This window comes from Camelus ferus, chromosome X (genome assembly GCF_009834535.1).
Source record: "Camelus ferus isolate YT-003-E chromosome X, BCGSAC_Cfer_1.0, whole genome shotgun sequence".
Taxonomy (NCBI): domain Eukaryota; kingdom Metazoa; phylum Chordata; class Mammalia; order Artiodactyla; family Camelidae; genus Camelus; species Camelus ferus.
In genome coordinates, this window is record NC_045732.1 from 78,374,937 (window position 1) to 78,393,074 (window position 18,138).

The 18,138-nt window shown below is 38.9% G+C and overlaps 2 protein-coding genes across 4 annotated transcripts in view; one reads left to right on the forward strand and one right to left on the reverse strand.

Moving 5' to 3' along the window:
• CMC4 (C-X9-C motif containing 4) overlaps positions 1–18,138 on the reverse strand; it is an 88,814-nt gene that overhangs the window by 15,685 nt on the left and 54,991 nt on the right. The window lies entirely within an intron of this gene.
• Positions 1–18,138, forward strand: part of BRCC3 (BRCA1/BRCA2-containing complex subunit 3) — a 52,962-nt gene that overhangs the window by 6,010 nt on the left and 28,814 nt on the right. For all 3 annotated transcript variants that reach the window (XM_032475589.1, XM_032475591.1, XM_032475590.1), the window contains 4 exons: positions 3,426–3,545; positions 5,314–5,401; positions 10,960–11,048; positions 11,980–12,035. In XM_032475589.1, the coding sequence (XP_032331480.1) occupies positions 3,426–3,545; positions 5,314–5,401; positions 10,960–11,048; positions 11,980–12,035 (353 nt within the window). The remainder of the gene's footprint in view (positions 1–3,425; positions 3,546–5,313; positions 5,402–10,959; positions 11,049–11,979; positions 12,036–18,138) is intronic.

Below are 18,138 nucleotides of genomic sequence, written 5' to 3' on the forward strand. Positions count from 1 at the left end.
TAGATTCCACATATGAGCGATCTCATATGGTATTTTTCTTTCTCTTTCTGGCTTACTTCACTTAGAATGACATTCTCCAGGAACATCCATGTTGCTGCTAATGGTGTTATGTTGTCATTTTTTATGGCTGAATAGTATTCCATTGTATAAATATACCACCACTTCTTTATCCAGTCATCCGTTGATGGACATTTAGGCTATCTCCATGTCTTGGCTATTGTACATAGTGCTGCTATGAACATTGGGGTGCAGGTGTCATCCTGAAGTAGGGTTCCTTCTGGATATATGCCCAGGAGCGGGATTCCTGGGTCATATGGTAAGTCTATTTCTAGTCTTTTGAGGAATCTCCATAGTGTTTTCCACAGTGGCTTTCCTTGCTTCCATCTCCCACTCTTAATGATTTAGATGTCTTCTTTGACAATTTTGTGTTTACTCTATTTGGAATTCATGACAGTTATCTCCTTTCCAGTTATGAGTTTCTCATTTTTGTAGCATCCTGCTGCTTTTCTATTTAGAGTAGACCTGTCAATATTTCTTTTAGCATGGGTTGAATGTTGCTAAACTCTTAGTTTTTGCTTGTCTGTGAAATTCTTTATCTCTCCTTCTATTCTAAAGGATAGCCTTGCTGGATAGAATATCCTAGGCTGCATCTTTTTTTCATTCAGGACTTTGAATATATCTTGCCACTCCCTTCTGGCCTGTAGTGTTTGTGTAGAGACATCAGCTGAGAGCCTTGTGGGAGTTCCCTTGTAACTCACTCTTTGTTTTTCTCTTGTTGCCTTTAGGATCATTTATTTATCCTTGACTCTGGCCATCTTGATTATGATATGTCTTGGTGTGGGTCTATTTGGGTTCTTCCTGTTTGGGACCCTCTGAGCTTCCTGTACTTGGATATCTGATTCCTTCTTTAAGTTTGGGAAGTTTTCAGTCATGATTTCTTCAAATACCTTTTCAATTCCCTTTGATCTTTCTTCCCCTTCTGGAACCCCTATTATGCATAGATTGGCACGCTTTATATTGTCCCATAGGTCCCTTATATTGTTTTCATTATCTTTTATTTGTTTTTCTCTTAGCTGTTCTGATTGGGTGCTTTCTGTTGTCCTGTCTTCTAGGTCACTTATTCGTTCCTCTGCATTATCTAGTCTGCTTTGTACAGCCTTTAGGTCAGCTCTCATCTCAGCAAATGAGTTTATTAATTCTACTTGGTTCTTCTTTATAGCTTCTATGTCATTTTTGACATATTTTTTTTTATCTCTAAACACTATTTCTTTTAGTTCCTTCAGTACTTTGATGACTCCTTTTTTGAAATCTTGATCTAGTAGGCCATCAATGTCTATTTCCTGGATCATGCTTTCAGGGGATTTCTCTTGCTCTTTTAATTGGGAGTGGTTCCTCTGCTTCTTCATATTGCTCATATCTCGCTGGCACTATGGCTTAAGGAGTATCAGTTATCTAGTTCTCCTGGAGACGATGTGCTCTTAATGATTTAATTGAGAGGTCTTTGTGTCTTTGCCCTGTTTTGCGAACTCAGCTTGCTGTTTCCAGGGGCCCTCTGTTGGCACCCTCTTCTGTGCTGCTCCCAGTGGCTGTCAGCTAGCAGATTGCGCCCCCTCCCAACACTCGGTCGGATGCTGAGCTCTTATCTGGTGGGCGGGCGGGTCCCTCCCCCTCCCCCTCCCCCTCCTGATGCTGCAGTCAGATGCTGCGTGGGGGGGGGGGGAGGCAGGTGGGCGGGTCGTGCCCCCTCCCAGGTGCTGCGGTCAGGTGCTGCGTTCCTGCCAGGAAAGCGGGTGGCTGCCCGCCCTTTCCAGGTGCCAGTCGCTCCACTGCTCTGTGCAGCTGCCCGCTCCGCCTCGGGCTGGCGCCCCAAAGGCGGGCTGGGGAAGACCGCGGAACCGCCCCGCCCCTGCTCCATGTTTATCTTGGCAGCGCGTGTTCTCTGAGGTGCCAGGGCAGAAAGATCCTATCTGCCTCGGGCTGTAAACAAGTCTCAGTCCTGCCCAGGAGGCCGCGGAGTCCCCGGGTGCAGATTCAGGGCCCGGCCCTGCCCCAGCCTGGGCGCTGTGCTCGGGAGGCGACGGTGGCTGTGGCCGGGCCTGCCTCTCTTCTGGCGAGAAGCAGAGGTAATGGCGGCGCAGGTCTGAGGAGACAAAGGCTATGGCGCCCCTCCCCCCAGGGCACACCAGCCGTGTTGCTTTGGTTTTTTCACAATGTATAGGGGACTGAGGTTGTTCTGCTCTGTATCCCCTCCCAGCCACGGCGCGCAGCCCCCTGCAGTCCCCTGGGTCCACCTCAGCGCAGCCTCCCCAGTCCTCTGCCCGGCTCGGGTGGCCTGTCCCGGCCCCCAGCTGCCAGCTCGCGTCTCGGGCTGGGTGTTGCGGGCACCCTTAGTGCATGTTTAACTCAGTTCTGTCGGTCAAGGTGTGCTCTGGGCAGATCCAAGCCTTGGAGGCTCCCCCTCTGTCCCGTTGGAGAGGGGAGCCCCAGCGAACGAGCGCTGTTCCTCCTTTGCCGCTCCCTCCTCGCGGGACCGGTCCCACACTGTTTTGCTTTTCCTTCTTTCTTTTTTCCTTTCTCCTACCAGATTTTTGGCGTCTTTGTCTTTCAAAGAGGGCGATGTTCTGTCAGAGTTTGGCAGGTGCTCTGGTTGGCTGAGTGGGCCTGTGGATGTGAGTCTTGGTGTATCTGTGGGAGAGGGTGAGCTATGAGCATCCTACTACTCTGCCATCTTGCTTCTCTCTACATCTCTGACATACACTTAGTCCAGCACTGAATGATTACTTCACGGTCAAGCATATTTTCAGTCTAACCTTCCTCCTTAGCCTTACTGTCAGTCATTCTGCCTCAAGTTGTGTATTTAAATCAGTTGGCCAACTTGTCTCCCAAACATCTCACTCATACTGATTTAGTATCTACAGAAATTCTGTTTATATGTGTACACATACAAACACACACACACACAGCAATCAGGAAATAGATATACTCATCTGCTGTTTCTATGAAGATTTTTTTCTAGTCTAAGTGACTCCTTTCCTCTTAATTCCTGTAGCATTGATTAACTGCATTTATTTTGGAGTAGTTTCATGTGGGATACTTGCTACTCAACCAGATGTTAGCATTATGAACACTTGGAATGTCAGCACTCTGACTTGTATTCTTTTGTGTGACAGTGCTTTGCACATAGTTGGAAACAAACAATTAGTTGATCATTCAGGAAGTCCTTCCTTGATCTAAATATTATCCTTCATATTTTTGTTTTAAAATGTATATATTGAGGTTGGATGTATTTGAAACATTCCATTATTTGTGAGAAAAATGCCAGTTTTCTAACATGGAAACTTGAACCTGATAATGTAATACATCACAGTCCTCTAATTGTTATTTGAGAGGAGCAGAAGTAAACATTTCTGTGGATTTTCCTTTAGGTCGACACCGTCAGAATTGTTCATATTCATTCTGTCATCATCTTGCGACGTTCTGATAAGAGGAAGGACCGAGTGGAAATTTCTCCAGAGCAGCTGTCAGCGGCCTCAACAGAGGCAGAGATATCCTTCTTGGTCGATGAGACAGTTTTCTGTGCTCTGGAAGCCCCACTTTCCTTTGTTTGCTGCTTTAGGAGATTTCACAGGTTTTCTTCTTGGTGACTCTTTCCCAGTTTTCATGTTTACCCCCTTAGATCCAGCTGCTTCATTAATCAGAATTTATTTCTGTTCCTCATTTTGAGTGACTTTTTACTGGAAGAACTAGACATTTCTAACATTCCTGCTCTTAAATGCCCAAAGATCCCGGGGTCAAATCCTATGACAATGAACTCTACGGGGGTCACCTCCTCCTTCCTCCCTACACCCTCCCTAGTACCCCAACCCCATCTTAGTCTCTGCCCTTTTGAGATTCTCTTTTGAGGCTGCCTCTCAAAAAAGTGCAATACTGAGAACTGAATGTAAGATTCCATGTTAAATATAACGGAAGAATGATCAGATGTGACCCCATACCTCAGCTATAACAAATTAAATTTGCATCAGTGGTTCTGATAATTTATTGTTCTTTTGGATTAAGTCTTGTAGTCAGTTAAAAAGAAACTTTAAAAAATAGTACATATGCATGGTACAGACTTTAAAAGGTATGAAAAGTTGTACAAAATAAGTATTTCTCTGCAACCTCTATGCCCCAATTCCCCGCCCTTTCCCTCCCTGGACATAACCAGGGTTGTTAGGTTTTCATGTGTCCTTATGGATGAATTCTGTGTACACAGAAACATATATGAATATTTTCTTTTTAAAAAAGTATCTAATATATATGATTGCTTATGACATTACATAACAGTGTATGTAGAGAATTGTCCACATCAGTTAGAGATACAGCAACACCTCATCCTTATGACTGTGCTGTTATTTGTAACCTTTTACTCTAACAGTGCTGCAGCAAGTAACCTTTTACGTACTGCATTTCACAATGTGTGTGTGTATCTGCAGGATCAATTCCTAGATTGTGGACTTGCTGGGGCAGAGGTGGTATGTAGGTGTAGCTCTAGCCATACGTGAAGCAGAATTCCCACCAGGCTGCTGCTGAAGAAATAGGCCTAGAGAAGTTAAGTAACTTCTCTTGGCATTTGAAAATTAAAAAAAAACATTATTTAAAAAGTATTGTTAGACTTAGTTGTATGGAAAGGGTGATTGGGTTTTAATGTAAGTAACTTGTGGGAGAATCAATCAGCTGCAGAAGGGGACAGCTTATCTCCAGTTGAGTTTTTATCTCAAGTTACAGTCTCAGATAGTTATGGTAGATTTTAATTTCTAGAACAAAGGAGGCACATATTCTTTGGGGGGCTATTTCTAGACAAGTGGGGGTCACTGTTCATTTTGTCTCTGAAACCAACTTGGTTGCTATTATTGACCTTGGCAGCCTGCCAGAGAGAAATCAAATGAATTTTTAAACTCTTGTACTTTTTCAAGAATGAGAGGAGGATGGGCTAGAGTGAGGATAGATTACTTAATAATGTGACTTCCAAAGGTTTAGAAACTTCTTTTCACGTAGCACAGTGATAAGTATTTGAGTGGTCAAGTATTAGCTAAATTGGATTAAGAGGGTATAACTCTATACAGTAATGGAAACCAGATGGATTCTATGTTTAAAAAAAGAAACACCTTTGGCTTTAAATGGGAAGTCTGGGAGATTCTGGGCATTGGTCTTTTTTCATTCTTTTGTTGACATTAAATTGTAATAGGTTTATTTTAAACTCCAAGATGTTTTCTGAGCCCTTACTAGCATTGCAGGTTTTGTTCCCACAAGTTGAAAATACCTTGACAGACACACAGGTTGGCTGAACTGACAGGCCGCCCCATGAGGGTTGTGGGCTGGTATCATTCCCACCCACATATAACTGTTTGGCCTTCACATGTTGGTAAGTATCATGTGGTTGCAATGTTTATTGTTTTCAGAAATGAGTATCATTTTTCCTTCACTGTTACATGGGCTATGCTTATTTTAAATCAAAATGTAACTATCTTTAAACAGATGTCTTTATTCTTATTTTGTAGTTTTCAAAGTAATGATTTATGTCATATTGATTGTTTTTAATAGAAATAACATTTCAGTACTCCATTTTGACAGTATTCAGGAAATCAAGACTAAAGCCTGACAATTGGTTGCTAACCAAAAAATACATAAATAAGTAAACTATAAACTGAAAATTGCTGAATGCTGAATACCACAGTCCATTTGGAAGAAGCAAAGGTGTGAAGGGTGAAATTTACAAAATTGACGTTTACAGTCTCTTATTAATAAAACAGTACAAAGAATTCCTGAATACTCTTCCCCCAGATTTGCCAAATGGTAACAGTTTGTAACACTTGCTGTATTGTTTTCTTCGTACATACGTGTGTATGTGTATATGTGTCTGTGTCTGAGAGTAAGTTGCAGACTCTATTCCCCTTTACCCCTAAATTCACCCTGGAAAGCAAAAGGAACAAATAACAGAAAATGTAATAAAAGCTCTGCTGAAAGACACTTCTGAGAGTGTTAATTTTTTAAACTGCAGATAGAAAGTTCAGAGAGTTGTAATAGCACGAGAGTTGGGAACCCTAGCTTTGGATTCTGTTAGTGAATAGGCCTGTGTTAGAATCTTGTTTTGGTCACTTGCTTGTTGAGAAGGTCTTTTAACTTCTCTGTGCCATTGTTTCCTCTGTGACAGAGTTGTTAGTAGAAGCATGTGAAGTCAAGTACAGTTGACCTTTCATATCTGTGGGCTCTGTATCCATGGATCCACCCAACCATGGATTGGAAATATTTGGGAAAAAAATTCCAAAAAGTTCCAAAAATCAAAACTTGAATTTACTGTGTGCTGGCAACTCTTTACATAGCATTTATGTTGTATTTACAACTATTTACTCAGCATTGACATTGCATCAGGTATTATGAGTAATCTAGAGACAGTTTAAAGCATACAGGAGGATGTGCAGAGGTTATATGCCAGTACTTGGCCATTTTATATAATGGACTTGAGCATCTGTGGATTTTGGTATTGTAGGGTGGTGGGGGCCATGTCCTGGGAACAATCCTGAGGGATGACTGTATATGGCATTTTGTCCCATGCTTATCACAATACCAAAGAAAGATGCCAAAGTATTTATCAGTAAAACTTTTGAGGACACAGAGCACAATTACATATCTAGAGTTGAAGGGCAGACAACATTCGAATGATTAACAATAAGAATACAGCAGGTCTGTCAACTGAGATCTCAAAGTGTTTGTGGTAGTAAAACTATGGGCAGAACTAAAGGAAAACTCTCCCAGCCAAGCTGATGTGTACGATGAATAGATTGTTGTGGATTTCCAGGGCTTCAGTCTCAGATCATGCAAGGCATTTAGTCTCACATCATTTTTGTCTCAATCTGAACTAGTTCCTCAGCTTTTTGCTTATCCCCACACCTCTGAGCTCCCTACTTCCTCCTTCACTTTCAGTAGATGCCACTGCTTCCTCCTTTATAGAGGAAACAGGAGTCACTTAGAAAGGAATTTTCACCATTTCCCTTTACTTATCACTGTGCCCATCTTCCCCCTTCCCTCTTACAACAGAGACCGTGTCTTCAAGGTGCTAGAGATAAATCGGTGAATGAGAGAAGCAAGATCTCTGCCTTCATAGAGCTTTCAAACATGCTCACACATCCCATGTTGAAGAGAACACAGTGAAAAACACAGTTCCAAGTCCCACCCCTTCAGGTCCGTCTTCTCTTTCACAGCCAGACTGAAAGACTTTCTCACCCATTCACCCATACTCCTCACCCAATGCTAGTCTAGCTTCTAGCCCATCACTGTTGAAGTGGATCTTGCTAAAATCATCAGTGACACCCAATGTTGAAATCTAATAAACATTTTAAGTCTCTGTATTACGTAGCATTTGGCACTACAACCACTCTCTGCTTCTTGAAACACTTCCTGAGTGTGGCTCTTAAGGGAAGAAACTAAGCTGAGGCTCAGAACTGAAATACCTTGTCCCAAACCAGATGGTTTAGTAGGTGACAGAGTCAGTATCTGAACTGAGATTTCTATGGATCAGCGTCTGCTTTGCCTGGTTAAGTGAAAACAGGAAATGGGGGAGGAAGTGTAGGTTTGGTGGTGGGGAAAGAGAGAGTTTAGTTACATCATATATGCATGCAATGACCTTATCCAAATTTTACCTATAGGACATGGTTTTCAAAAGAAAAAGGGAAGTAATTTAAATAATGCAGCCCTATTTCATAAACTTCATGAGACTTGGCACTGATTTAAGTTGTCCCTGTAAGTGCATAGTAAAAGAAGAAATGTGCCTATAGTTTTGTTCCTAATTCTAAGATCTGCTTGATCCCTGTATAAGAAGTGACATAATCAGAACTGCTGCAGTAATGTCGTAGTGAGTTAATTTATCACCATTACAAATACAATTAAGCAGTTTTCTATAACCAATCATTTTAAAAAAGTTTATTTTCCCAAACTAGCATTCTGTTCTAGAAGTTAGAAGTCAAAACTCCTTAGAATCATTATAAACAATTTTTGATATGCTAATACATTTCTATGCGCTTTTTACCAAACAGACTTAGATGGAAACTCTATTAGGACAAGGTATAGAATAAGTGAAGGCTGGAGGAAAATTTTATTGTAATGCAATGGCTATCTTAGGCCTTTTATTCTAGAAACACTTGTACATATAGTCTCCTTTTAAAATTTTTTATTATTAACTGGCGCCTGTAGTTTCTGTTTCAGGGAAATTTTAAGTCAAGAGTAAATTAAAGAATATGATGCTTACAAATACGATGCTGTTCTGCTTTCACACCAGGGACTGGGGGCTGTGATTCTGTTGTCCCTTCAGACTGTCTCATAAATGTGAACATCTCCTCTCAGAATGTGTCTCTAGTGTATACAAATACATATTTCTCATATAATGTGGCCCCTGAATGCAAGCAGGCTGCCTCATATGATATTCAACTGAAGAAATAATGACCTGTTCTAATGCTGAAAGACAAACTGGACAGCACAACTGCAGAAAGTTCTCCTGGATGGCATGCATTTAGGCTAAACTGTATCTCTTGGATTTGGCAGTTAGGAGGTAAGTTAGAAGGAATTAAGGTATCTGAGGAAAAAATGTGAATCAGGCTAAGGGGCATGGGGTGCCTGTGGGCTGGGGGTGGGGTTTACATTTTAACTAATGTGATTAGGCCGCAGGGAGAAGGTAACAGTTAAGCAAAAACCTGAAGGAACTGAGAGAATTGGCCATGCAGATATCTTTGGAAGAGCGTTCCAGACAGAGAGGAAGAATCTATGCAGCAGTCCTGAGGAGCGTGGCTGGACTGTATGAGGAAAAGCCTGTATGGCTGGAGCTGAGTGAGGAGGAGGGAGAGTGATAGGAAGTGAGGACAGGGAGGTAATAGGGGCAGCAGAAGATCCGAAGGCCCTTGAGGGCCACTGTAGAGTGGCTTTGTTGGATCACGGTAGTAGTTGAGGAGGAGGTGGTAAAAAGGGATCAAATTCTGGTTATGGTTTGAAGGTAGAGCTAACAGAATTTGCTGCTGAATTGGGTATAGGATATGAGAAAAAAGAGGAGTAAAAAATGTGCTCAAGTGTTTTGGCTTGAACACCTGGATGGATGGAGTTGCTTCTGATTGAGAAGGGGGGTGGTCTTGGAGTGGCAGATTTTGTGGAGGAAGTCAGGTGTTTAGTTTTGGACATACTGAGTTTCAAATGTCTGGCAGGCAAGTGATGCTCACCTGCACTGGCCTTGGTCCATGACCAGTTACACAAGGAGCTTACACCAAACATAAATTATTCATGTCAACTTAGCATATTGTTTAGTTCAGCTTACATTTTCCTTAAGAAGACTTTCTCAATGAAGGAAACGGAACATTAATTTCCATTCCAGCTCAAGCTCTTCTCTCCTTGTGAATAGGTAACAAATAGTTCTCGGACCTGCCACTCTGAGTAGCACAGTATTAAGACAACCAGTCAGAGTACCAGGCACACAACTACAGATGTGCATCTGGAGTTTGGGTGGAGGACTGGGACTAGAGTTTCTTGGGTGGGAGTTGGGAGTGGCCAGTGTAGAGATGAGTTTTGATGAAATCCCGCAGGGAGTGAGTGTAGAGAGAGAAGACATGGTGACTGAAGACTGAGCCTTGGGCAGGTAGGAAGGATCCAGCAAAAGAGACTGGAAAAGAAGAGCCAAGAAGTTAAGAGGACAGAGGTGAGAAGAGTGGGAATGTGAGGCCAAGTGAAGACAGTGTTTCAAGGAGGGAGCGATCAGGTAAATTGAGGACCAAAAATAGATCTTGACAAAAGCACTTTGGCTGGCACAGTATGGACAGTAATCCTTTTCAGACTCAGATTATTAATTCTTCATCAGTGGTTGTGGGTGAAACGAAATGTAATGACTGCTTCTGAACTACCTTTGATGTACTAGGCATTGTGCTAAAAGATCTTGCAATTTTTAAAATACAGACAAAGCCCTGTCAAAGTAGGGGTGATGTTTATCCGTATTTAACTGATCGGGAAATAGGCTTAGAGGTATTAAAATTTTTACCACGGTACAGAGACCACTTATACAATGCTGTGTATTTTCACCAAGTTTCAGACAGTGTTTCCTTCATATTCTTTGCTGGGTACTGTTTGGTCTTAACTCTTAGGAAGATATTGGGGAGAAGTCCCATTCCAGGTCAAAAGGTATAAATGCTAAGTATATTTAAGAACATACTGCCAAACTAAGTGGGCATAAGTCAGCAGACCAGACCATGCTCTGCACTGTTTGGTTGTAATACCCGATCTTTTGTATCCATAAACAGTGGTCTGAAGAATTAAGATCTTTAAACTTTGCCTCTGTTCAGATTTTGGGAATCTTTTAACTAATCCTTTCAAATATTGTTATTACTTCCTTTTCAAAAATTGCATAACCATATTGTGATGTTTTGTTTCTATTCCCTGGAACATTGAGTTTAATTCTGTTGCGGTCATTTCTGTTTGATGGTTTCCTCAATAAGCATTTGCTCTGTGATAGTTCCACACTTCCATTCTTTAGTATCAGGTCTAACATACCCACTTCCCTAGAAGCTGTCCACCAAAAGGCTTATTCCAAGAAATCTTTTTGACTCCTTCCAATGCCTTCCTTTCTTTCACAGTTCTCCTGGAAGAAATTATCAGGATTTTTTGGACTAACTGAAGTTTTCCATTTATGTACATTTCATAGCACGGTTAGTCGTGGGCTGCTAGGCAGCCTAGAGTTATTAATGTTTTCTTATCTAATTGCAGTCTCCCATGGTGTTTCCCTAACCTACCAAAATGTTTATTCTTTGACAATCATATTGTCCTTAGAATATATCCCTGTTCTGCCTTTAGAATCTGAATCCTGGGAGGATTGTATGCTATTACTATCTTTAAATCTTCATGTCTGGGAGATATAGTTTATTGACAGCAGATTTTAATTTTTGTTATTTGCAGATGTCCGCACGCAAGCCATGTACCAGATGATGGATCAAGGCTTTGTAGGACTTATATTTTCCTGTTTCATAGAAGATAAAAACACAAAGGTATTGCGTGTGTGAGTGTGTGTGTGCGCATGCACATATGTGCCTGTGTGTATAAACACACACATACACACAGAATAGAGAAAATGTTTCTGCAGTTTTAATAGGGTGGTCAGGGAAGGTTTCAATAAGAAGTGTGATTGAGTCAGGACCTGAAGAAAGTGAGAGAGCAAGTCTTGTGGATTTCTTGGGGGAGAGCACTCCAGGTAGAGGAATAGCCAGTGAAAAGACCGTGAGGTGAGTGTGGCATGTCTGGGGGACATCAGGGAAGTCAGTGTGGCTCCAGGAGAGTGAGGAAGAACCTGGCCACGTATCCCAGCTTGCCTCTGTCAGTCCCAGGCTCCCATTCAATTAGCACCTTTCCATTTTGGAAGTGTCCTGGTTTGGATGATAACTCATTTGGTCATCTTACAATGAGGGTGAATTTTGATGACTTAGCAAGTGTGTCCTGTTGTTTAGTATGTTAGCTATATTCTCAAAAATCTATGTTAATAATAAGTATTGTTCACAAAATCAGTCTTTTCTGGAAACATTAAAGTTCAGTATCTCGAACTTCATACTTCATTTGAAATGCTTTGGCTTTGTCATCATAAATTTATTTATTGTCATTATAAATAGTTTTTGAAGGACTTTGTCAGTGTCCAACAAAGCAATGTGAATGGTCTGGTTCTTAGTTTCTTGGTTCTTGAGTCTGTGAGCAGTTCTCTGCTGTCATGTGAACAGATGTTGACTGAGTATTTGATCTTTCTTACACAGACTTCGTTTATGCCATGTTCCATCTTTGGAATCTCTTTTAAACTTCCATTCCCAGAGGGGCCTTTGAGTTTTAGGTTAGAGTCTACTAAATTGCTATACCTTTTTCAGTATTAATCCTCTGTGTGACCTTATTCTCTTTGTTTCTTTGTTTCTTTCTTTTTTTTTTTTAATTTTGTAGACTGGACGGGTACTCTACACTTGCTTTCAATCCATACAGGCCCAAAAGAGCTCAGAGTAAGTATGTATGTATTGGTGGGTTAATTTCCAGTCCAGGAAATCGATTGATTTGTTCCATTTTCTTTCTCTCATTAGTAAGATACTAAGGATTCTGTAGTCTACGTATACCCATTAACATCTCTGTGAGAAGTTAGAAGCTCTTCAGCATCTTGAATATTGGTTATCTAGAAAGCTAGGATCATGTGAGCAGTCTGTTCATTGCAATTACCTGACCATAGCCCTGTCCCAGTTTTCCTTTACTGAGCTGCAGTGTTACTTTTCCTTTCTCTGTTTAATTGTAAAGCAAAGACTGAGTATGCAGAGTATTATGAATTTCTAGCCATAATACTCTTGTCTTTGCTGTGCCATAAAATTGATTTTAGAATTACAGTATCTTATTTAAATATTTGCATAGGTTAGTTTCCACATTTAAATTCAATTCAACCTAAATTAACATATTCCATAGCTTCTGTATGCTAAGGATGCAGATATGAAAGCCAAGTTCATTATCTAATTGAGAGACAGAAGCAAAGAATGCCTTAAATTTTTTTCTTAAAATATTTGTCAATTTATTATGATAGTATTGTTTGAAATGGCAAAGAATTGGGGAAAATAACAGATGCCTGTCAGTACAGAACTGACTAAATAAATTATGATGCATCTAAATAATGGAATCATATGCAGCCATTAAAAATATGAAGAAGCTCAGTACTAATACATAAATATCTCCAAGACATATTGTTACATAAAAAAGGCAAGGTACAAGAATAGTATGTATAGGATGCTTGTAAATACACACAGTATGTGAAAGGAAACACATTGGTCATCTTAGCAGAGAGGAGGTGGGAATGAGGGAGCAGAGTGTGTGGAGACTTAATTGTATCTTTACATAGCTCTGGAATGTTGAACTATACAAAAGTCTTAATTTTTACAAAATTTCATCAAACTAATAGATGCACATGCATAAAAATATCAAATGGTACATGAAAATTTATGACATATAGTCTCACTACTCAGGAGGAACCCCTTTCTCCTAATTTTGTTTTTAGTTCTTCTGAAGTTTACTCTGATATCTCTAAGCAATATAGTTTGGATATTCTTTCTTGATTTACTAAGGTTAGATATTATTTCTTCTTCTTATGTTATCTTGCTCTCACAAATGAGTTAGGTCACTTACACTGCCCCATCTCCATTCTCCCCGGTTTAGTTATATTACTACTTTTTGTTCTTTTGTTGTTAGTTTTCTGGTCTTTAAAATGGAATTTGCCCCTTCTTTGTCAACAACAAACAACAGACAGTATCTTTTGGCTTCCTACTGTTACTTGCAGTTTTACCATTAACCTCTATATTTTCACAGCTGCAAAAATCTGTTTCTGTGTCATAATCTGTTTCTGTGTCATAACCACAATTGCATTTTCTGTGCTTTGTCTACTAGTTGATTCTAAGAATAGAAAAGTGTTTATACTGTTACAATTTTGTAAATATTATTCCATATACAACTGAGCAGGGTAAAGTAGTATACTATGGTTCCATTTCCTTTCTTGTATAGCTTCTTGCTTTTTCATGGGTTTTTGAGTGGTTTTTTTCTCCCTTAGTTTTCTGCCTTTATCATCACCTCCCTGAGTTCCAAATTCTTAGGAGTAATATACAAATCTTGGGGGTCCTTTCTTTTCCTAGGATCACTCCCTAAAGCCTTCCATCTTCCTACACTACTCAGGTCTCAGCTGACATCCTGGGACTTTCCTTTATTATTCTCCTGGGTTGGATCCATCGTTGTCTGGATTGCATGTCATTTTTCTGTCATTTTGCTGTTAAAGGCCCTCTAGTAACTTCCTAAGAAAGGTGTGCATTTACATTAAACATTCTGGGTCTGTGCTTGCCTAAAAATATTTTATTCTTCATTAATAACCCTAGTGGATAAAGAGTTCCAAATCAACATTTTCCCTGTCAGAACTTTAAAGGCATTGTATCATTGTTTTTAAAACATCCAGTGATACTGATGAAAAATCTTTTACCAGTCTAATTCTTGCTGTTTTGTAGGGGACTTTTTTCTTTCCTTCTGCCAGCTTTTAGGAATTTCTCTATTTTTGATGTTGTGAAATTTTCTATGATAGATCTAGAGTGTGGATATTCTATGAGTCAAACTGCTGGTTGCTTTCAATCAGACAGAACTGGTATTTCAGCTCTGGGACATTCTCTGCTCTTATTTTCTTTTGTATCCCAGCAGACCACCACATAGGTCTGGGTGGCACACATGCAGGAAAGATCTTAAACTGACATTGTAACCACAGCCCACTGTAGAAATTTCAGCCTGACGTTAACTAGGTAAATTGCCTGCTAAAACAAAAACAACAATATTTTCCATAGACTATAAATAAGACTCAGGAAACTTTAAAAGTCCTCCACAAAAGCAGTGAATAATCTGGCAAAAACTGTCACAATCAACTTTATTGGAACTCTAGAAACTAGTCAATATTTTATAGCAACTGGGCAAATACTTAAGGAAAAAAAACACCAGAATCTCAGCATTTAAGCAAATCTCTGTCAATTAACTAGATTGCCACTAAGCTAAGAGGACAGACCTCGGTGGCCACGTGTTACAGAGTATAGACTATAAAAAATTAGTTCAGTAAAGTCACTAAACACACAGACAAAATAAAATAAGCAGCAACAACAAACTCTAGAGAGGGGGTAAAACATGATTTCCATGGTTACCACATTATAATATTCAAAATGTCCAGTTTTTAACTGCAACAAAAACCTGGCATTCAAAGAAAAATTATGGGCCATAAGCAGGAAAAAGAAATTTAATGAAAACATTCCTGGAGGAAGCCAAGACACGGAGCTTATAGACAAAGAATGTCAATCAACTGTTTAAAATATTCTCAGAAACCTAAAGGAAATGATATACAAAGCACTAACTAAACCATGAGAATGACAGAAAATATCTAATAGAGAATATCAATAAAGAGAAATTATAAAAGGGAACCAAATAGTAATTCAGGAACTGAGAAGTACAGTAAGGGAAGTGAAAAATTCACTAGAGAGGTTCAACAGCAGGTTTGAGGAGATAAAAGAAAGAATCACCAAACTTCAAGATAGGTGGACTGAGATTACCCAGTCAGAGGAGCAGAAAGAAAAAAGAATGAAGAAAAATGAACAGAGCCTGAGACCTATGGGACATCTTAAACATTATCAATATACTCATAATTGGACTCCCAGTAGAAGATGAAAGAGTGAAAGGAGCAGAAAATGTATACAAAGAAATAATGGTCAAAAACTTCCGAAATTTCATGAAACGCATGAACCCATACATGTCAAGAATCTCAGCTCCAAACAGGATAAACTCAAGAAGACCAACATCAAGACATTATAATCAGTGTCAGAAGCCAAAGACAATCTTGAAAGCAATAAGAGACAAGTGACTCATTACATACAAGGGATTTTCAATAAGATTGAGGGGCAATTTATCATCAAAAACCAGGGAGGCCAAAAGGCAATGGGCTGACATATTCAAGTGCTGATTAAGACACAAAGTACCAAGCAAGAATTCTGTATCTGGCAAAACTATCTTTTAAAAATGAAGGAGAAATTAAGACATTCCCAGGTAAACAGCAACTGAGAGAGTGTTTTCACTAGTAGACCTGTCCTACAAGAAATGCTGCAGGGAATCCTTCAGGCTGAAATAAAAGGACACTAGATGGTAACTTGAATCCACACCAAGAAATAACACCAGAAAGATAACTACATAATTAAATATAAAAGTCAGTATTAATGTATTTTCAGTTGTAACTCCTCTTTTTTTCTCCTATATGATTTAAAAGACAACTACATAAAGCAACAGTTACAAATCTAAGTTGATAGACACTTTATAAAGATATAATGGGTAATAATAACATAAAAGGATGGGAGTGGCTACTTAGGAACATTGTGTATTTGATTGACACTAAGTATTGATTTCAACTAAACTGTTATAAATTAAGATTTTAATTATAATTTCCAGGGAAAACCATTAATAAAATAGGGATATATAGTAAAAGAAAGAGGGAGAGAGAGAGAAAGCAAAATAGTGTACTAGAAAATGCCTTTCTAATACAAAAGGCAGTAATGGAGGAATTGAGGAACAAAAAATAACATAAGACATATAGGAAACTAATAGCAAAATGGCAGAAGTCTTTCCTTATCAGTAATTATATGAAATATAAACATAAGTAAACTTTCCAGTTGAAAGGCAGTGATTGGCAGAATGAATAAAAGAAAAAAAAAAACCCATCTACAAAAGACTCACTTTAGATTCAAAGACAAAAGTAGGTTGAAGGTAAAAGAATGGAAAAAGATATTGCATGCAAATAGTTATCAAAGAGAGCTGGAGTGGCTTTACTAATATCAGAAAAAAAATAGTCTTTAAGACAAAAATTGTTATAAGAGAAAAAAGAGGACATTGTATGATGATAAAAGTGTCAATCCAACAAGAAGATATAACAGTTATAAACAATACATATACCTAACAAAAGGACCCCAAAATATATCACAGAAGTGGACAGAATTGAAGGGAGAAGTAGGCAGCTCAACAATACTAGTGGGAGACTTCAGTACCCCAGTTTCAATAAAGGATAGAGCAATTAGAAGAAATAAACAGATAGAATACTTGAACAACACTATAAACTACACCTAACAGACACATGCAGACTTCACCCAACAGCAGCTGAATACACATTCTTAAGTGCACATAAAACATTCTCCACGATAAACCACATGTTAGTTCACAAAACAAGTCTCAATAAATGTTTGAAGACTGAAATCGTACAAAACATCTTCTGCAAAAAATGGAATGGAATATGAAACCAGTTACAGAAAGCAGTCTGGAGCATTCACAAATATGTGGAAATTAAAGAACACACTCTTAAACAACCAGTGGGAGACAGAAGAAATCACAGGAGAAATTAGAAAATACTTTGAGACTAATTGCAATGAAAATACAAGGTTTATGGGATTCAGCAAAAGCAGTGCTCAGAGGGAAATCTATACCTGTACACGCCTACTTTAAAAAAGAAATATCTCAAATTAGTAACCTAAGTTTACACTTTAAGCAGCTAGAAAAAGAAGTGCAGACTAAATTCAAAGCAGGAAGCAGAAGGAAGAAAATAATAGAATCAAGACAAAATAAATAGGGAATAGAAAAACAATAGAATCAAAGAAATCAAAAGTTAGTTTTTGAAAAGATCAACAAAACTGACATATCTAGCTAGATTGACAAAGAAAAAGATGAGAGAAGGCCCAGGTAACTAAAATCTGAAGTAAAAGTTGGGACATTACTAATGACTATAGAAATAAAGAATTATAAAGTAAAACTGAACAATTATTAGATAACCTAAATGAAATAGACAAACTCCTAGAAACACACAGATTGCCAAAACTGGCTCAAAAACAAATAGAAAACTTAAAAATACCTCTGAAAATTAAACAGACTGGATCAAAAAAATCCCAACAAAGAAAACTCCAAGACCAGACATTTAAAGGATTAACACAACCCTTCTCAAACTGTCTCAAAAAACAGGAGAGAAGGGAACACTTCTAACTCATCTTTGGGGCCAGCATTAATCTGATACCAAAGCCAGACAAAGATATCACACACACACAAAATTACAAAGTAATATTCCTTATGAATACAGATGCAAAAATCCTCAACAAAATACCAGCAAACTGAATCCAACAGCACATTAAAAGGCTTATACATCATGGTCAAGTGACATTTATCCCTGGCATACAAGTGAAGTTCAACATAAGAGAATGAATTAATATTCCACATTAATAGAATGAAGGGGGAAAACCCATACAATCATCTCAATCAATGCACAAAACACATCTGACAAATTCCAACATCTTTTCATAATAAAAACACTCAGAAAACAAGGAATCTAGGGAACGTTCCTCAACATTTATGGGCTTTTATGAAAACCCACAGCTAACATTTTAGTCAGTGGTGAAAGACTGGAAGCTTTCTCCCTAAGATCAGGAATAAGACAAGGATGCCCACTTTCACCACTGTTAATTCAACATTTTACTGGTAGTTCTAGCCTAAACAATTAGGCAAAAAAGAAAAAGCATCCAAGTTGGAAAG